Source organism: Falco peregrinus, chromosome 12, assembly GCF_023634155.1.
Source record: "Falco peregrinus isolate bFalPer1 chromosome 12, bFalPer1.pri, whole genome shotgun sequence".
NCBI classification, from domain to species: Eukaryota; Metazoa; Chordata; class Aves; order Falconiformes; family Falconidae; genus Falco; species Falco peregrinus.
Genome location: NC_073732.1, coordinates 12,699,361 through 12,721,156, shown reverse-complemented (window position 1 = coordinate 12,721,156; position 21,796 = coordinate 12,699,361). Strand labels below are relative to the sequence as shown.

Genomic DNA, 21,796 nt, shown 5'->3' with positions numbered 1-21,796 from the left:
CGGCGAGAGCCTAGGGGAGTCTGGGGGTGCCGAGGGCAGCCGGCCAGAGCCGCCCGCCGCGCTGTGCGCACGCTCCGGCAGGGGGCAGGGCCCGCCCGCCCCGCCCGGGTAAGGTGCTCCGCTACCCGGTTCCTACAGCCTCAGTCACAGGAAAGCCAGCAAAATAAAACCGGTTAATAATAATCGTTCTGCAGATGCAAATTGCTTCACGCTGCAACCAAATAAGCAGTTGACCAGATAGTGCCGCTGCAGCTAAGAAACAAGTGAGGCGGGCAGAGAAGGCCGTGCGGCAGAAACCGGGACATGTTTCTCCTGGTGCTGCAGGCCTCCCTCACCACCTGCAAAACAACACGCAAAACATTTCTGGTCATGGATTAGCAGCTAAGAATCAAGAGATACCAGGTGTTCATTGAGCTCCCTTCAGCAATAGGCATTTACAACAAGCCTTTGCCATCCGTGCAGCCATCGCTGCAGCCACGTGCCCAGGGCCTCGCCTCTGGCTCGGGAGGACGGTGCTCATGTCTGCAGGGTACCCCAGGGCTCTGCACAGGCTTGAAGTGGGATCACTGCGGGCTTGGAGGGAAGGAGGTAGAAATGAAACTCACCCCTTGGTAGCAGGATTTGGGGACAGTTCCATCAGTCTTTTGGGGATTTTTTGAGCTCCAGATTTGCCTGTAGAGGAGCCCTTCCACAGGAAGGAATGGTGTTGGCCAAGGAGCTTTGGAGATGGATTAGGCGGGATGTTACAGCTTCAGAATCCAAGTCGTCTTTCTCTTTCCCTGACTTTCTCAGTTTTCTTGAGAATCACTTCACCACCTTGCAGAGGCACCGAATTAGTGTCACCCATGACCTGCTTTGGGATTTTTTTAACATGGTAGTGGAAACAAGTGCAGGAATGAGTTGGAAGCAGGCCAGCTGGGGAACTTGCACCTGATAGAAGGGGCACTTAGGGCCGCAGAGGGAGGCACTAGGTGCTGCTTCGATCTCCTGGGACTGCATTAATAAACATGGCACAAAAGAAACACTGACACTTCTAGATAAAAAACAAACATCTAGCTGGAAAGAGGAACGCGCCCTTGGATGCTATAGTTTTGGAGCCACTGAGGTTTAGAAAATTTGTGCTCTATTTGGCCTCAATCCCTTTATTTAATCCACCTCATTAATCCTTTTTAATTATCCACCTCATTGTTTAAATCCTCTGCTTACTGCTCAGCCTCTATGCTCTTTTTTAATTAATAAACTGCACCAAATTAAGAGCATCATGATCGAGAGCACGCTGTGAAAAACAGGAAAGATATACTTAGAGTTTCAAAGGTCGTCTCTAAAGATAATTTTTCAGAATGAACTGTACTCCAGAATCTGTGCTATTTATAACACATTGCAATAATACAGTAGCACTTGTGTACAGTTAGTGAATTACAACACATGTCAGTGTCTTGGGCTTAATGGGGAAGGGAGGGAGGAGAGAGGGATGGAAAGGAAGCAGCGAGGTGCAGAAATCTATGGAGAATTAATGCTGGAAAGGATAGGCTAATAATAATATTAAAAAGGAAATATTAGACATTTTTCATTATAACGTAGTAGGCCTGGTTGCACGCAGACCTGGGAGTCGTTTATTAACTGTTGTTACAGTGACAGATAGCATTAGGCAATATACTAGGGAAAATCATGAATTATCATAAATAATTAACAATAAGCTACATTAAGTAAACCACATGCTGTAGTGCATTACCCTTGTCCTTCTGGCTGGTTTTTTCCCCCACTTTCAGAGGAGCTCTCTCCCTTGCTTTCACCCCAGGCCAGGGCACAGCTGAACTGCTGCAGTCTTTTTGCAAAGGTGGGTGTGAGGGGAGGGGAGAGGAAGGATTTAAAGTGTTGTGGAAGTTCTCTTCCCTGTAGCAAAGGAAGCATGCTTTGAGAGCGCAAGGCGGGCAGATCAGGAATAGAAAGATGTGTGGCTGCTGAGCGTACAGGTTTCTGACTCTGGGAGTCATTTCATGCCCTCAGTAGTGGCTCACAGATCCCTAAAGCCACAGGCTCTGTGTGCTGTTCCCCATTGCTTAGGATGAAATCTTCCAGCTTCTTTTCCCTTATTCTACCCCCATCTCCTCCCACCCCTGAGACTGAAAACTGCTAGGCAAGGATTCTCAAAATAGGTAGATGCACGCTCCCCTGTGTCCTGCTGGGTTGCTAGGAAGCTGTGGGAGTGCAGTGCAGGAGAGCAGGGCAGAGGCGAGGTGAGAGGCTGGCAGCACACACAGCTGGAGCACAGGTAGCCTGGGCTGAATTGAGGGACCCCCATAATAACAAAAAAAGAGCCAGAAAGGGTGGCTGGAGGGCAATGTGGCTTCGAGGTTCCCAGCTGCCTGGACTTGTTGCTACTGCCCTGTCTGCTCTCTGACTCCTGGCTGGAGCCATCTCTTTGTTGTTCCACCATTGGTGCTGGTGCCCTACCTTCTCTCAACTGCAGGTCCTGCTCTAGTCCTGCCGTTCAGCAGCTGCTTTCTCTTCTAGGACCCTGCAGCTTTCCTGGGACATGTGTCTTATCAGGGAACTTGCGTTTCTCCCCCTGGGACTCCTCATGCGCTGAGGCCCATTATACAGACCAGTCACAGGGGCAACATCTGACTTGTGCTGTCTAGCTGAGAAAGGTCAGTAATTTGTGGTGTATTTCCCAGGCATTAGTGCGAGTATCAAATGAAGGCTTAATTTCAAAAGTTCTCCTGCAGCTTCTTGTCTGAGAGAATTAGCCTGCGTGGCTAGAATGCAGATGTGCAAATTTATCAGCTGTTCAAAAGCATGGAAGTTCAAGATGAGTGCAATGCCAATCTTTCCTTTGTCCATACCAAGAGTCCCTGCTTCCAGCTAACAGCAAGTAGCAATTTGCACTCTGGAACAAACACTCTCGCTTAGCACATAAAACCAGAACAATTTCTTAGCCATGCATTTTGTAAGTGGGGGTTCAGTCCTGCAACCCTTGCAAAGGACAAGTTTTACTTTGCTCTTGCTGTAAAGCCCCTGGTGGGTGACACGGTGGTGGATTCTGACCATGGAAGACATATATGAAATATGCATACACCCAGTATGCTATTCTTCATCACAGTGAAACTATTTTCACTGCAATACTTAAGTTCAGATTTGCTGCTGTACAGAAAAACACAAGTTCTACCCCTAATCTTTCAAAAACAAGAACTTAAAGAAGACAACAACCAAACATTCAGAGAAATGTTCTTAAAATGTGAAGTGTTTTCTCCCAGTTTGCTATGTTTAGAGTCTTTTAAGATTATTTCAGATTGCTTTTATTGCTGGTTTTTAAAGCATGAAGAGAGCACAAACCTGAAAATATTCAACTTGAAGGTAAAGAGGGCAGAAAATCAGAAGCTAGCTCCTGGTGAAAGAGAGGTTAAAATGAACATTGCTATCCAACCATGATGTTGTCAGTTACTGTTATTCCCTTTACCATATCTAGCTTTTCTCACTTCCAAGTGAGGCTTTAAAATACAAGTATCACTTTCAATTTTCTTTATCTATTAAGGAATTATATTTATAAAGTATAATTATCCCTACTCAAGAAGGATAAAATGATGCCAGGATTCCTGTTTATCCAATCTGAAAAAGATAGTGGGGTAGGATCTCTAAAGGCAAGTTAATGTCTTCAGTATTAGATCAAAGCACTGTGCCTACTCAATTATTACAAAACATGGTAATCTCTGCAGTAGAATGTTACCTACAAAGACATTGTTTTCACAAAATTGATGCACACTTGGGAAAGGATTAAAAACAAAAATCACATAGAACAAAAAGAACCATGTTTGTATGTCTGTGTATCTCTTAAGATGTTCTCCCACAGAAACTGCAAGTGTGAGCTACATTAAACAAAGTTAGATGAGCCAAAGCCTCTCTTTCTTTAACACCTACTCGTTTTTTAAATAAAAAGCCAAATTCTACCCTCACTCATGTGAGGTCAGTGGGGTTCCGTAGATGTCAGAACAGAATCAGATTTACTAAACAGATTTTAGTGAGCAAGGATAGAAATCCAGAGCAAACAGAGAAGTTAAATGTTTTCACTCAGACAAAACTTCTGATTAAGAAAGAAATCAGTGAAATCTGTCTTGAAGGTGAAAATATAGAAAGTAAAAAGAAATGGGAGAGTCAGAGTTGTATGGTAAAGGATTATGTCAAGCAAGAGCTCCTAAGATTGATGTTTGCCAGTGTGAGTGGGTTGAATCGGGCGAGGCTGAGGGTATTATCTTCAAAAGCATCTTAAATCTTCCAGACGCCACCATTGCTTGTTCACCAGAGGACTTGTTCACCAGTGGTAGATTTAAGTTAATGTCTTTACTCACTCAGAAAGGCAATGGATCATAGAGGGTAGATTTAGATCAGATATTAGGAAGAAATTCTTTCCTGTGAGGGTGGTGAGGCACTGGCACAGGTTGCCCAGAGCAGCTGTGGATGCCCCATCCCTGGCAGTGCCCAAGGCCAGGCTGGATGGGGCTTTGAGCAGCCTGGTCTAGTGGAAGGTGCCCCTGCCCATGGCAGGGGGTTGGAACTAGATGATCTTTAAGGTCCCTTCCAATCCAAACCATACCATTCTATGATTCTAATAAGAGGGGTAAGTACAGCTTCTTCCCTAGTGTGCTGAGTATATTAGAGTGTAAAAGATGAAATTGGCTTGCTCTTTTTTTTCTCTTAACCAAAAGGCATAATTTCATTGGGGAGGGGTAAAGTAATTCAGAATACCTTAATAGGGCTTTTGATATTTCAGGCAAAATGATACCTTGTGAAAGGACTTCAACAACCAATAAAACACAAGTATAACAGAAACAAACTCACATTTGGTGTTTTAGCACATCTTTTTCTTTGAGTCTTCAGCCAGCACTCATTAACATTATCTTCCATTACTTACCTCATTAGGCAGTGTCTTCATCAGTGTTTTAAGAGCCTTCTCAAAGGTTATTTGGAGAGAAAGCCTGCAGAAAATTTTACACATGCTGGAAGAAACCCTGGTATATGCTGACCATGCCCGTCTAAATATAGACTCTGGTTAGAGAAATGCAGAGGCCTCTTCACGCACTACATTACGTGGACTCCTCTCTGTGACCTCCAAATGCCCTGATTTTCCCTGGCCTACCACATAATAGTCATGTAATACTATGTCATGTAATACTCGATGAACTACATATGAATAAGAGGCTATTTTGAGGTTGTAAGTGCTTTAAACTGTAAGGTTCCCAGTACGCTACTCCACAGCTGGCTTGGGGGCAGAATAATTAACCCAATGTAAGATCTATGCAGTTGCCTTTATGAAAGCCCAATCTGTCCTCAGAGACCATTCTCCCCTGTAAGGAGGCAGCCTTGGAAAAAAGCAGAAGAACCAGATCATTAGTAACGAGTTTCATTAATGTGGCCTCTCAAGCTACATTGCTGTCGCCTGGCAATGATGTGAACTGTGATCTTTAGAAGCTCAGAGATCTCCCTGGCACTTTCTGGCCAGGTGTGGAGACCCAGGTTATGTGTGTGAGATCAGCAGAGCACTTGGGACAAGTGAAAGCTGAGTCCCCACACAGAGGCAAAGAAAAGAAGATGTGTATTTATTTTACGCTGCTAGTATTTATCTGTAGGACAGTGTTAACAGGTAAACCCACCAGGGACAAAGCAAACAAAAGTAGATAGCTACCATGGGCCTGTGCTTCCTCCAGAGGAGCGGGTATGTGCAAGTCTCTCAAGTGATTCTCAGCTTTGCAGTAAGCCCCCATCCCCTGAAATGTTAAGACATCTTAAAATACTACAAGAAGTCATCAGTAGTAGGGAGAAATTTCCAGACATTTATCTTATCTGCACTGTTAGCGGTGATCTCCACCAATACTCAGACAGGGCCACCAAAACTGTGTCAGTCTTGAACCTCAAGTAGATCCCACCTGCTCCTCCCAGCCTGGGCTGTCCCCCATAAAAACACAGGGGGTGTCTCTCCCAGGAAGCCAGGTGATACCCTGGTACTCCCTGAGGCAAGAGGGCTGAATGCCTCCCACATCCCTGAAAGTCTGGAGGTTGGCAGGAAAGCCAGAACGTGTCAAACGAGCCCTGCTGCCACTGCAAGGCCAACAGTTCCCAATCAGCGGTGGATGCTGTTGTTCTTTAGACACCATCTGTTGCAACAGCTGCTGGTGGCTTTCCAACAGGCTCTTCAGTGCAGGTCTAAAACCAGATTGCTCCCAGCCAGCCTTATCTAACCTTGGTGAGGGAGGCTGAAGATCACGGTCACTTTGGTCCTCTTCCTTAGGGCCTGCAATGGCACTCACCACTGTCAATGAAAGTATCACTTACGGACTGGGATAAACGATCCCCAGAGCGCTGCTGGGAGTGCCTGCGTGTGTGGTGTGGTGGTGTGGTGTGTGGTGGGAGCAGGGCAGGGAAGGAGGTATCTTCTAGCTTACAGCCCCCTCACCACCGGGCACGTCTATGGTAATGCAGCAAACGGCCCAGCATCTGGCCTGTCTCTTCTTCAGGGTGGTCTCTCTGGTGCAGAGGGAGCCTGTCCATGAGAAGCCCGACCTCCACCCAAGGCTGAGCCTTTTCCCTCCCTAACCCCCGCGCTGCAGAGCCCACTGAGCGGGCCCTGCTGGCTCCGGGTGCAGCTGAGGCTCGCTGCAGGCAGAGCCCTCTCTGTCACTCCTCCAGGAGTGTCCGGCTGGTGTGTCCCTGCACGCCACCAGGCGCCCCCTCGAACATGCATTAGCATCAGAGCACATCAGGCCCGCTACCTAAAAATATCATAGAATGGAGCTGTTTAGGTTGGAAAAGACCTTTAGGATCATCAGTAAGTCTCTTTCAGTTGAATTATTTTGTTTAAGTTGAAAGTTTTACTCCTCCCCTTGGCTTTTCAGCACTGTTCAGTCGTGTTTATTTTCCCAGCAGGACCCCTGTGTAATTTTTTATAAAGGCTGTAAGCAGTGTCACCAGTCTGCCCTACTTTTGACGGTTCCATAAAATCAGTACTTTAATGAAAAATGCATTGAAAATCGCTTTCAGCAACATATTTTTACTACTCTTTTTTTGTGCCAATTTTTTTAAACCTGTTTCTCATTTTCTCCTTGTTCAGAAGATCTTTCACGTTGTCACAACTCACTATTGAATAGAAGATTTTTATGAAAATCTTTGGGCAGAGTGTCCTCATTACACCGGACCTCGGCTCATATACCGTACGACCATATATACATGAGTATCACCTTTGAAAACCTAGTGCAACGCGGTGTTTAAGGCCATCTGAAAACAAACCAAAAGGAAACACTGAGGCAGCGGAGAGCGATCCCTCACTCGGGCTTCCACCTGCACCGGCACCGTTACTCACCTTTCCATGCTGCCCGCGATTTACTGCAGGCACATTAAGGTACCGTGACACCTGTACAGTGCTTTCCCCTGTATTTTTATATTCTGATTATGTAACTGTGCTGCTTGCATAACCGCACCGCCGATAAACGCGGGATTTGCCTGCGGATCAGCGCAGCGCAGGGCTGCCCGCCCGTGACCGCGGCCCCCGCCCCGCCGGGAGCGCCGAGCTGCGGAGGGGGCAGCCCCCGCTCGCAAGGGCGGCCCGGCCGGCAGCGCTCGGCCCGGGAAAACGCCTGCCTTCCCGGCACGGGATAATATCACCACAGAAACCATGTCTCCGGCGGCCCCACCGAAGCACACGCGCCAGACGTGCCCCCAGGTGCCAGATGTCCCCTGCCGGGGCCACTTCCCAGGCCTGTCCCGCCGGCGGGGCATCTCCCGACCCCGCGGGCTCGCCCCGCCTCCCTCGGGGCTTCTGCCCCCCGCCGCGCCGCCCCCCCGCTTTGTGCTCGGTGCGCCGAGGCGCCCCCGTGGGAGGGCTCCGTCCCGCGGGTGCCGGTGCCCGCTGCCCCGGGCGCGCTGCCGGCGCGGAGGGGCCCCGAGGGCCGCACGCCGCCTTGCGCGGAGGCTCGGCCGGGGCGGCCGCGGGGCTCCCCCGGGCCCGGCCCCCCCGCGCTGCGGCCGCATCAATCATTAACGTGGGCTCCGGTGTCCGGCGCCTCCCTCCGCGGGAAACCCTACCCGGGGCGGCGGGGGCGCCTCTCCCCGCTGCCGGGGAGCGCTGGATGCGCCGCCGGTTTCCAGTTACCGCGATGCCGGGCGGCGGGGCGGGAGGAGCCGCGGCGGTGCCGCCACTGCCCCTGCTGCAATGAGTGATGCTGCCGGGGGCGGCGGCGGCGGCGAGGCGCAGAGCCACCGCGGCTCCTCCGCCGGCGGCTGCGGGAGCAGCGGCTCTGCCTCGCCCGGGCGGCGGCGGCGGCGGGGCGCGGCGGCGGGCGGCGGGCCGGGGGCGGCCGGGGGGCCCGGGGCCGGCGGGGCCAGCAGCATGCCGGCCGGCGAGGGGGACAAGGAGGAGGCGGCGCCGCCTCCTCGCCCTGCCGCCCTGCTGCGGTGGGACGAGGTGCCCGAGGACTTCGTGGAGTGCTTCATCCTCTCGGGCTACCGGCGGCTGCACTGCTCGGCACAGGAGTGCCTGGCCTCGGTGCTGCAGCCCACCAACGAGACCCTCAACTTCTGGACCCACTTCATCCCGCTGCTGCTCTTCCTCAGCCGCTTCGGGCAACTGCTGCTGCTGCGGGGCGCCGGGGACGTGCCCTTCCACCACCCGGCCCTGCTGCCCCTCTGGTGCTACGCCTCGGGGGTGCTGCTCACCTTCGCTATGAGCTGCACGGCCCACCTCTTCAGCTGCCTCTCCCCGCGCCTCCGTGCCGCCTTCTTCTACCTGGACTATGCCTCCATCAGCTACTACGGCTTCGCCAGCACCGTGGCCTACTCCTACTACCTGCTGCCAGGGCTGAGCCTGCTGGATGCTGGTGCCATGAGCCGCTATGTGCAGCAGCGGCTGGGCTGGCAGCTGGACTGCAGCCTGCCCATCGCGGCCTACCGTGCCCTGGTGCTGCCGGTGGCCCTGGCGCTGGCCGTGGGCTGCACGGCCGCCTGCTGCCGCAGCCGTGCCGCCTGCTGCGCCTACCCCTTTGCCGTGCGCACCTTCGTCTTTGCTATGCCGCTGAGCATGGCCTGCCCCATCATGCTGGAGAGCCTTCTCTTTGACCTCCGCACCCGCAACCCCACGCTCTTCGTCTACTTCTACCGGCGCTACTTCTGGCTGCTGGTGGCTGCCTTCTTCAACGTCAGCAAAATCCCCGAGCGGATCCAGCCGGGGCTCTTCGACATCGTGGGGCACAGCCACCAGCTCTTCCATATCTTCACCTTCCTCAGCATCTACGACCAGGTGCATTACGTGGAGGATGGGCTGGCCGAGTTCCTCAAGGCACCCCTGGCCGCCCCCACCTACCTGGGCACTGTGGGGTATATGCTGCTCCTGACGCTGTGCCTGGCCGTGGTCGTCAGGAGGTTCCTCAAGGTCGCAGACCTCTGCAAGCAGGACTAGCCGGGCTGGCGACCCTCAAGATGGCAACTGCTGTACCGGCAACCCTTCGGCTGGAGAGCCTTGGCCCAGCAACCTTCAGACTGGCGACCCTCAGATCGGCCCCACCGTGTCCTGAAGATGCTGTGAAACCTGGGAGAAACGCACCTATGGAAGAGCCAGGTCCCTTTCGCGGGTGGTTGCCAGAGAAAATGACCATGGCGGAACTGCTCATGCTCTTTAAACTACTAGGTTACCAGGGGAAGCAAGCAAACGCTTACTGGTATGTTGCTGCTTAGAGTATAAGCTGAAATAATTTAGCTCTGCGACTAGGAAGAATGCATGAACTGTGAATGCCACTTACTAATTTTGTAACAATTAGGTTTAAACTAGCTGTGTATATACATACATATATTTATATATCTAGCTATATATTTGTTAGCTACATATATATGTGTGTATATATATATACACCTGAAGACACTTGTGCAATGATTACTCATAGACTTTTAATCAACTCCTATGTGAAATTTCCTAGCAGATTATGCACTGACATTTATCTCCTCTGTGATACTGTAACAGGCCTTTGCAGCCACATACTGGATTTTAAATACAAACAAATCAATAGCTATCTATAGTTTCTAAGGTCTTGCAGCCTTTTCAGCCAGGGAACAATAGATTTAACAGAGAGGAAAACCAGCTGTGAATTATTACAGAATTACTAGTTGAAGGAGAGGCTTTAATTAGACAGACAGTGAGAGGCTGGTGTAGCCATTCGGATACTGAAATAAAATAGAGGGATATGTAAAATAGCTGAACCAGAAAGGGGTCAAACTAGTTTGGAGTGGGGGGAGAAGAAGGGCACTGCATAATGGCGTGGCTCTTCCCCCAGCACGTCAGGAACATCTGTTGTGTTAAGGGGGTTGCTAAGGGGCCCCTTTATCTGCCCGGGAAAATCACCCCCAAATCAGCCCTTTAGAGTCAAAGTCAGATGCCAGACTTTCTATAAGCCCCTGCCAAGCTCAGTGGGAGTTCTGTGGATATAAAGAGAGTAACTGATGCATGAGATCTTATTCTGGATCTTTTGAAGAATTACATGGAACTGGTTTCTTCTGCTCTTTAATTAGAGCATACTGTCAGATTTACCATCCTAAAATAGTTGCAGAACAAGGTACCGCTGAATCTGAGCAGGACCTAAAATCCGGTTCTACAAATACTGGATGCTAGCACTTTCTCATCATTCCCCATCTTTTCCTATTTTGATTAGTTGTGGCTGCAGCTGGGGATTTTGACATCCTCTTTCAGAAGCTTTGCCGGAGTTCAAAGGGAAAAATTATGAGATACTTTCCAAAGCAGTATCTTTTCATGGCAACCCAGGTATTATCCTTGACACACGACAAACAGCTGACTATAGATTGAACTTACTCTCTCTCTATAAAGAGACATTTTTGTAAACTATGTGCAGATTTTAAACAGATGCATTTTGGTTCTGTCTGACAGGAGTAACAAGTATGCAATAATATTACACAAGGGGTTTACAACTTGACGTTCAGGTGAGGAACTGCTTGTATACCCCATTCGCAAAAGGAACGGTGGTACTTCCTTAGGAAACACTGGTGTCATACTGCGCAACAGTATAGTAGCTCTTTAACTCAGCCTCTGTGCCCCTTTTGTGGAAACATTTCTGCCCGAGTCTTCAAGTCTTCCCCATTTTCCTGGAAATGGCACCCGAACCCCAAGAAAATGTTTTGAGTCTAGTCCCATAGTCTTCTGTAAACAAAGCCCCCTTTGTTTACAATAGGAATATAGGAAGGACTATAGCTAGTAATTATGGGGTCAGATCCTTAATATGGGTCAGAATCATCAGAGAAACCAAGAATTGATATGTCCTGTACCGATGTCAGCTTTGTGAAAATTTCCCTATGAAAGCTGATAAGCTAAAAGAAAATTATACCCACTTCATTTTATCTTTTATCTCAACCCATTTTAACTGTAATGGTTTGGATCTTTTAAATTCTCAGTGAATGATGAGAATGGCCTAACAAAAGTATGTATTCTTTGCCACAATTCTGCTAGTGTATAATTTGTGGTAGGGTCACATGTGGTCTTCTAAAAAGATCAGCTAGAATTTTCTGAAACAGCAGTTCCCAGACTGTGGCCTCTTGAGTTATCACTGGTGGGCCATAAAAACCAGCATGGCCCTGTGTGGCTGTCTACATTCTGTTTTTATTTGCCTACCTGCATTAAAAGAAAATGAAAACTACATGATGTATTTTTAATTTTACATATTTTCATTTAGTTTTGTCATAAATACGGCATTGCTTTATTCAGCCGCCAATAAAGCAGAAAATGATCTGTACCACTGGGAGAGGAGGCTGGTTCACCACACTGTCATGCTTTGAAACGTGCTTTATATTGTAAAAAAACCTGGAAACTCACAATAGAAAGCAAACAGATTAAGACCTTCAACGATGTCATCCCATGAATTTCCACAACTGCAAAAAGAGGCCAAAATCTTTGAAATGTGCTGCATTCAAGTTAAAATAATAGAGGCATAGTAGTTAGAGCACAATGACTCATCCAAGTTTCAAAACTAATTATGTAGAAAGGGTTTGCCTGGGAGATGCCACTAGCATGTCCAACCAGCAATTAAAAACTAAGAAAGAAATCAGGCTGGGGACAGCAAATTTCAGCACAAGAAGACAGCTCAGAAACAAGCAACAGTAAAAGCCAAATGTAAGAAAAAGGCTTTTAAAGCATACTGTATAATGAATTTGTGCTTGTCAGTCACGATGTAGAGGACATCTCAAGAGGCAATGTCAAAAAAGGCTGTTGCTAACTTGTAAAAATACATTTGATATTTGCAGTTAGGCCACACAGGGTCGTCTATATATATCTCAACGGCAGATAACAGTATAAAGGTTGGATTGCAACCAGCTGCAATTTTACTGGAATCTTACTGCTGTTGTAGGAGTTGCCTGTGAGCCCCAGTCACACTGCAGACTTGGTACCTGGCTCTGATATTAAAAATAATGCTTCATTTAAAGGTTTTTGTTGGCAAAATATTGAGGCACGTGTATGGGCCTGAGCACTTCGTGGAATTATTTGTAAATCCTGGTTGCAAGTACGGCTGTCTGAGCCACTGTAAGCAGGCTGTATGAATTAGGAGTGAATGGGTACAGGGAGATATGATTAGGTTTTAAGAGTTATAATTAATGTATGTTTGTTCATTTGTCTGTTTAAAATGTAGCTACAAATTAAAAAGTTACATTAAGTGTGGAGAATATCTAGGGAAACACTACCTGAGTGTCTGTGTTTATTCAGTAAAGGACATGTATGCAGAGAATTGCTCCATTTGCCATGTCCAGTAGCCAGTCTCTGTAAATATAGACGGAACAAAACTGAGTTAAAGAGGTTAACAGTGGAACAAGTTATCTATAATTATAGTGCTTGAATTTGCTCATGTAGAAGTGAATGTCAGCATTTGTGTGACTTGTAAGGGAGCAGGATCTCTTTTTGGTATGAAAGCACACATGGCTGAACGTCCATAAGCATGTCCAGAGCTCAGACAGGAGGTCCAACCTGCAGACTAGGTGCATAAGGACATCCTAGAAAATGAACTTTTTTGTATAAGTACCTGTCATAATATTTTTATTGCTTAGGTACCTGCAATAAGGTCTACTCTGTGGACTCCACAACTCATCTTTAAAACCAAAAAGGCTTTTCAGGCCTTTTGTGGCAGAATCTGTGTGGGGACGGGGGATGAGGTGAGGACGGGAGCACAAGGGTATGGCCTGAAAATGTCTATGTGTCTTTCTGTCTTTGGCCAACACTGACTGTCAGACTGACGCACCTGTGCCAACGTGAACTGACTGTTGATGGGGCCAGTTCCCAGAGTGTTGGTGGCAAAGACACCCCCCTTGCAATCAGCACGTGCCTAGAACTGCAGTCCACACACTGGCATATATTCAATAAGCCTAGCTTCTGAGCACTTCCAAATAACCCGTAAGCTTCAAGCTCATCTGCGTGCAAGATTGATATACCTGGTCTGTTGTAATTATCTCGTATTCTGTGGCAACACGCTATTTCTTCTTCTGCAGTGTATTCATTTGAATGTCACTGCCCAGGATATCTGTGCAGTTCTGAGCTGCTTCGTTAGCAGGACTGGAGTCTGCAGTCTGGAAACAAAGGGAAAGGTTTCATTTGCATGCTGCACTTGTAGAAATTTAGCAGTTAAAAGTAGAAACACGTTGTTTTTTGCTAAAATGGTAGTTTTGCTTAGTTGTCCAAGTGTTGCGCTTATTATTTATTTGCTGAATCCAGCTACTATGTTGGGTTTTTGTCAACAGTGCACCTGCAGAAAATGACAGTATGAAAGTTTTACTTCATGTTTAAGTAAAATCTCTGAGGCAGCGCATTCATAAAGTATTGTTGCACTAAACTCAGATGATTACCATCCACATGCCTTACAGAAGCAAATCATACCTGTAGTAATCGCCCAGATTATACTGTTTTTCATTGCCTATGAGAGTAAAAATGACCGGTAACAAGTTGAGGAGTCAGGCACTCCTGGGTTCTTGTCCCTGCTTTGCCACTACCTGTTCTGTAATCTAGGGCAAGTTGTTTAAACTGTATTCATTTTGAATGAATTTAATTCACATAAAACACTGGAATTGTACCAGGGTTGAATTTGACCCTCTGTGTCTCAGTTTCCACATCTGTAAGATGGGGAGAATATACCTTACCTACCTCGCAGGGTTGTGCTGAAGACTAGCTAATGTTTGTAAAGCACTTAAAAATGCAAAGACCCTCCTAGGTGCTAAGAAGAAATATTACTGAACTCCGGCAGAGAGAATGTTACATTTTTGCGTAGCTTCTTATCTCACAGGGAGAGGAACATGAACGTTTCTAGACCATGAACTCTCGGGACAAACCCTCAACATTGCCATACTCCTAGGAGGTTCACATCCTGTGTCCTTTGGAGCTGATGGCAAAATTTCCACTGGCTTCAGGTGGAGACCAATCAAGACCTAAGCAGTAGTAAATGGGCTGACTAAATGCTTAAGGGTCAGGAGTAAGGAGGAAACATACATGAGTTAAATACTCTTCATATATTCTCACTGGTAACTTGTACCGAGGGGCACTGTAATGCTGACATGAGGCCTCGTTGTTCATTTAGGCGCAGGTTATATTCCAGTTACCGTGAACCAGTGGAGCAGGATTTCCCATCAGTGTCTGTAAGACTATGATTACCTATTAGTTGACATTGGGAATTTCAACCTGCTTCAATCTACTGTGTATCAGAGTAAAAATTAAAAATACCTTAAACAAACAAAGCTTTTAGATGTGTAATCATTTGGGAACACAAAATTATATTGATCAGACAAACAACTTTCTCTTTTCCCCTCCCATTCCCCAAGTTCAACAACATGGAGCCAATCCCATTCTTGAATGAAATCTGAACTTGGATCTTCTTATCACAGATGTGTACTCCTCCTTTGCCGTGGAGCCCTGACTAATCATCCTGCTAGCCCACTCTGCCCTTCTCCTGGAAGGACTGATAGAAAGAGCACCACTGAGTAGAGGACAATGTTTTTAAGAGCTTTTCTAACTGGTAGCAGTAGTGGAGACAAAACCCAAAAGACGACAAAGACATCAAAGGGCTTGAGCGATTCATTAAGGCAAAGCCTTTACCATTAGAAATTCGCCTTATCCAAGTATATTCCTAGCTTCTGTTAGACACCTGTAAGTCAGGGCTACATAACCAACACCCAAGTTACAGCTGAGACTTTACCCTCTTCTCCTCAGATGAGATGCAAGATGCTGAGGGAGTGTCACATGCACTGAAAGACACAGACTGCCATTCAAGACCTTTAGTGTCTTGGAGCTGGGTGTGGAATAAAGTTAAATTATTTTCACAACTTGCTTAGACAGATGCTGCTTCATTCCACTGAATTCAGTAAGAAATTAATGACCAAGACGAAGGAAGCAGGCTTTTGCTCAAAGGAAACGCCACCAGCAGACTTCCGCTTTCAGGACAATTGCTTCCTGGGCCATACTCAGAACATGGAGGATTCTGAAGTAGGGCTTCGTTGTTTCATGTGAACGCCTTAGGATTTGTGGTTGTAGCTGGGGGTTAATAGTATGGAGAAACAGTTTATAGCAAGTCAATTCTGTCTGCTAGAGATTCAAGCACGCTTTAGTAAGAGGTATCACACTTAAGGGTCTGTGCATGCAATGAACAAAACGTGTGAATTTTGTTTGGTTCTGTTGGGAAGGTTTGAAAATTTACTCTTTGTACACTTTTGGATGCTGACTACTGTATATGTAATGACTATGCATTTTTAGCAAAAAAAGGTGTGAGCTATAAATAAAGTTGATTCTGAGTACATTTTTGCAGAAATGCGTTTATAAAGTTTTTTCATTTCTTAATACAAATTACTGTGACACCTGTAGGATTAGGAGTGTGTTGAATGTAGTTATCGTCAAACACAGATGTTGGCATAAGTACAGGAACTTCCGATTCTTGTATGGTGGTGTTAGTATTTCTGAAAGCACTACACCACAGCAACAGTGATGTTGCCTTTTTATTGCCTTTTATGTTTTAAAGCAATAAAATAGCATCATTGCCTTTTTAGTTCTCCAATATCTATGCTAATTAATGATAGGCATCCCTATTATATTAAAATTCATTAATATGTATAAGAAGATCAGTGTACTGCCTACAGTGCTCAATGAAAAATCAGGAAATTGGTAGCAACAGCTATGTCAAGACTCAAAACAAAATATTGACTGCAAAATGAAGAGGTCTGTTTGGCATCAAAGTCTCCCTATTTGGCAGACTAGGAATGTTCCAAGTGGCAGAATAATGTTTTCAGTCCAAGTCAGGGACCAAAAAGCACTCAATGAAGTGCAATTACATCAAGTATCTGCTTTAGGCCTTTTCTGTGTAAAATCAGCAGGACATGATGTATCCCAACAAAACTGCATGCACCACCAATACTATTACAAGGCTGAATACAATGGAAAACTGCAGGATCTTCTTGTTGAGGCCTGTAGAATTTCTTCAAAAGTTCTAAAATTCTCGAGAGGTCTTATTTGCAGAGTTTGTACATCCTATTTGAAATATGGTGATGACTTCAAGTATCCAATGAGCCCAGCAAAAACATCCATTGCCACCTCACAAACAGATGCTTCAAAAGACTGCATCCTGCTGTTAACATTTAAGGTCTTTCATAACATTATCAGTAGGTGCTGGATCTGACTGCTGGGCATGAACATGCTGGAGGAAAACCTCACAAAACTGATGGAGCCAGTGAGGATGGCAAAATGCAGAGCAGAATGGAAAGCAGCAAGTCTCACTGCTAGGACAGGTAATTTATTGAGGTCAGTACCTCAGCCTTCAGCTGCAATGGCTCCACAGTTGTTCTGATAACCAACTAGAAATCCGAAGGCAATCTGCATTTTGTTACCATGACATCACTTCACTGACAAATGGCCCTAAAAGTCAGGACAGTGTATTTGTGGAGGAACAAAGGGACACCCGATACACAGTTTTAACCTTCAGATTTTATTCTTTCATCATAGGATAATGTATGGTTAGTAGAATCTGTGAGTGGAGATGAGACTCATTAAAAATTAAAAAGCTGGTAAAAATGAAAAGCAAATCAGTATTAATGCTAAGGCTAAATGTTGGTTTCGGTAATGAGAGCCTCTGGGGCAGACACTACAGATGCTCTCTTCTGCATCAGAAAGCCCGCTATTACAGGGCAGATTTCTTATCAAGAGCGGCAGTACACTTCTGTTAGTGGGGAGCTATAAATATTTTTTCTGCCAGGGAGCACAGCCTTTGGGTATATGATATATGCTTTACAGGAGAATGACAACAGCAATATAGCAGAATCTTTCTGGAGAATAAACCATTTTATAGAGTTCTCTAATTCGAGTATCTCCTGCCCACAAGATCTAATACTTTTGTGTCCCTCCTGACTGATGAAACACGGAAATATAGTTTTCCTTCAGTTTTGGTGTTAAGCATACTTCTCATCTATTATCCTCTGTTTGCTAGGAAACTTCTATTCTCTGTCAGTCTCCTCTGTTGTCCTTGGGAACTGGGCAATGCCACTTGTACAAGAAGAAAAACCTTGGGTTTTCCCTCTTTATATGCTGGGCTTTCTGCATCCACAATTCTGAGGCTGTGGAATTCAATCACTGACACACAGTAGTGTCCCAAAATCTCAGCTTTGCTTTTTAGCAGCACTTGGAAAGACAGCTGTGAAATGCCAGTGGGGTGGATAACAAACAGCAATATCTGAAGCCCTCAGAAATAACCTGAGGAATGAGCAAAAGGTAAACAGGTCCCTGGGACAGTTTCTCTGATACCTTTGTACACACAGGCATTCTCTCATCCCAAATTTAGCAAAGCTCATAAGCACATACTTAACTTTAATGGGAATATATGTTTATCTTTGTTCATTCACGGGGGTGAACTTTTCCTCGTGTTGAAGCGTGCTATAGATGCAGAGCTCTAATGAGCAGACAGTGCCAGGGAAATGCTGCCAGCAAGAGTTTGGCACAGCAAATTCTGCCATTCAGCCGGAAGGCAGTGTCCTACCCTCTGACACCCAAGACTCACATTCCCTCCTCTGCCTTAGTCCTTTAAAGCATTCTCCTTTCAGACCATTGTCTGAAAGATTTTGATATGAAACAAAGAGGAAAATACATATGTAAAAGCTAGAAATGCACCAACTTAGTCGTGAAATAAAACTACAGATTTTCCAACTGTAGCAATTACAATAACAAAACATCGTTCCTTGTGGTCTGGTAGAAAACCATAGCTTGGAGCAAACGAGTCTGGAACAGTAATCAGACTCACTGAGAACTATAAAATACATTCACTGGCCAACCCAGTTAAAAAGAATGTTTTCTTCTGTGTCTTATAGACTCAAAGATTAAACACAGAAGCCAAATATTCTGTGCAGACTGCCTTTGTCCCCAGCAATAGAGCATGTTCCTTCAAACTGTAAGTATTCCACTCCAACAGAAGCACGCCATATCCTTTATTTTAAAGTTCAGGTGCACTCTGGACAACAAAAAATAACTTATTTCAGTGAAACATGGGGAATTGAGAGTATACAAGGGTGAAAAGCCTGCTCAAGTGCAATATTCAGGTTGTATAATTAAGATCACATAATGGCTAACTCCGCACTCAGCAGCCCTAACACCTCAGAGGGAGTATACAGCCAGTGCATGTTAGGATCTGCTTCTACTGAGATGACTGGTAATCCAAAAGATGTAGTGAATTGATATAATTAATGGAAAACAGCACATACCTCCATTACAGTTAAGCTGTGATGAGTATATTCCTGTATTCAGACATAAGGCTGAATTACTTACATGGTAAATGTTTTCAGGCAGCAACATTTATAAAAATGTTGGTAGTGCCCTACGTACTTTGGTTGAGGTCTCCATCTGTTGCCAACAAGACATTTTAGAAGTCTTCCTTATTAGAGGGAAAAAAAAAGGCAAAAATTAATATCAGAGAGTTGAAAAGATTTGTTGATTTTGACTGCTGGCAGACTTGTCACATAGATTTGCACAAAGCAAATGAACTTACGGACTTACAAATATTACCAAGTGATGTAATCACTGTTTTCTCTTCTGAAAGTCAAAGTAATGTTCTCCAAGCAGTTACTGAAGACCCACAAGTGAATGTGGCCATCTCACCTTTACAGCAGTTGCGTCTCAGAGTGCAGGTCTTCTGTGGAAAGCACTGGATGTTCACCTAGCAGGGTCAAATGCGGTTTATTGATGCTTTTAAATAACCCCAAGGAATGTTACTCATTAGCCAAACATACACACAGAGCTAACAGTTATTTATGATTTTCAGGCTCTGGAAGTGTCATGATTTCTAGCTTCAGTGTCAGGGCAGAACTGTCAGGTATGTCCCAGACATGAGTGACTTCCAGCTTATTACTCAATGTTAAGCACTCTCTCTTTTAAAAGCCATTTCAGTCAGCCAGTACCTCATGAATGAAAGAATCTGCAACAAACACGATGGTAAATTAAGTCTCTAAGGTGAAAACTTCTCAAGTGTGCCATAATAGATTAGTGGTAGTGAGGTTCCCTTCATGAGCGATTCATGAGCTAAATTCACCAACAAGCACCAGACTCAATTCTCTTCCCTTTGCATTTTGCCTGGAAGGCACAAACAGGCTGGAGAATAATTCTGGCTGCTAAAAAGCCGTCTGACCCTACTATTCCCTAATCACATCGCTCCAGTACTGGCACAAGGATGCAACAGGAATGCAGAGTGGCATAGCACATCCCTATGCTGCACTAGCATTATGCGGCACATAGCCCCTGATGATCCCACTGGGGTTGCCCCCTAACACATGTGTCCAAGCAGCCTGAGAACCGGGCAATTACAGCCCTGCCTGCCTGCTGTGCCAAGTGAACCTCAGAATAAAGAGATTCTGTTCAGCAGAAAGTTCTGCAGCGTTAGTCTGTGCCCAGCAGACCTGTGGAGGACACCAAGGTCAACCAGCAGGAGTTTTCTAGACAAGGTTCAGTCTTATTCAGCTTTAAGAAAACAAACCTCGATTTTCAAACTCAGCCATTCGTGCTCTGAAATCTCAGAGTTTGATTGAATACTCATATTTCACCACTCTGAAATAGAAATAAAAATTATTCACATTTATTGAAAAATGTCAGCTAATTCAGATTTTTTTCTTATCTGCCCCAGTCAATGCACAGACCTGAACAGTAGCATAGTAGCATGTGTGAAGATCAAACAAAGTGTAGCGTAGCACAGTGTCTATTTTAAAACAAACTGGCTGCAGTGCTTTCTGGAAGGCAGCCGGCACGGTGGTGGGTCTGGCGGGCTGGCCTGGCAGCCAGGCCGGAGGCTCGGCAGCGGAGCCGCCAGGAGGAGCGCGCAGACCGCTCCCGGGGCACAGGGATGTCTCTCCAGCAAGGCCAGTGAGAAGCTGTATGGCTCCAGCAAGGACACATTTTTTCCATGGTAGCTAGCTGCTGCATTTCTCATCTGCAGCGCACAGATGGGAGCAGAGGAGCAGTCACCAGGCACCGCTGCCCACTGCCCTGTTCCGCCTGGATGTTGCAGAAAGCGCTGCCCTCTGTGGCTGCCCTCCCTGGGCACCTCCACTGCTCCCGGGGCTTATTTGGAAGGGACGCCACATCCATATAACGCTTTAAGGGAGAAGCTGGCACAGACAGCCTGATGGTCTGGCAAAAAGAATGCCTTAGAGGCAGCTGCTTACTGATATAATCCCATGTGAAAAGAAAAATTGTTTTGGAGGGGATGACGCTGCCCTCTTAGGCATTTCTGGAACTTAAACTGAGCGTGAGTCAGCCAGAGCAAGAGTATGTGTCTTGCCATGTTGACTTTTCATTTAAACATATTGACTAAAATAAGTTCATTTGTTCTATTTCCTATACCACATACATACCACAGAAGATACAGACTAATGTACCTATTAGACTTACGTACCAGTTTAAAACCAATGTGTGTTAAACAAGCAAAGGAACAAAACAGGCAATAGGTCAAAATTTTTTCTGAAAGTATCACCTTATGCCAGATTTCATCCTCCAGTACCTGGAAGGCTGCAAGGTCGAGCTTTTGAAAGTCATCAGTTCAGAAATAGCTCCTTCCTGGCCCAGAACGTTCTTTGAGGATTTCTCAGGACAAATTCGGGGCCAAGCCTGAGTGGGACGGGCCCTGGTAAAGCCTGAGTTAGCCACAAGGCTCACACCTGGCTGGCATGATGCCATGTCTACCCTGCCACAGCCAACCATCCCCCATGGGATGTGAACGGCTTCTGTATTCCGCTGCTCAGCTTTCAGGCTGGTCCATGTCAGTACCGCCTGCCTATCTACCTACCCACCTACATACCTACCTACCTACCTAGCTATCCACCTACCTAGCTATCCACCTACCTACCTACCTACACACTGACCTACCTACCTACCTAGCTACCCACCTACCTACCCACTGACCTACCTACCTACCCACCTACCTACCCACCTACTGACCTACCTACCTACCCACCTACCTACCCACCTACCTACCTACCCACCTACCTACCTACCCACCTACTGACCTACCTACCCACCTACCTACCTACCTACCCACCCACTTACCCACCTACCTGCCTGCCACACTCCTGGCTAACGTCAAACAAAGCACATATATTTCATGCTACAGCTTTCGACACCTAAAGCATTAAAAAGTTCCTGAAATACTGCAGTCCTCTTTCTGGCTCTATCACTGAAATATCAGTTAAAGTATTTTAACAGCGCTATGATTCAATCCCTGCTGGCTAGTTAGCTAGCGTCTTCCCCCTCCTGCAGCTGCAG

The 21,796-nt window shown here is 46.2% G+C and overlaps 1 protein-coding gene across 1 annotated transcript; it reads left to right on the top strand.

Moving 5' to 3' along the window:
- The first annotated feature begins 6,928 nt into the window (after positions 1 to 6,928).
- Positions 6,929 to 15,821, top strand: PAQR9 (progestin and adipoQ receptor family member 9). The gene has a single exon (XM_027787321.2). It carries the CDS (start codon positions 8,201 to 8,203, stop codon positions 9,440 to 9,442), a length of 1,242 nt encoding a protein of 413 aa, XP_027643122.2. The 5' UTR covers positions 6,929 to 8,200; the 3' UTR covers positions 9,443 to 15,821.
- The last annotated feature ends 5,975 nt before the right edge of the window (positions 15,822 to 21,796 follow it).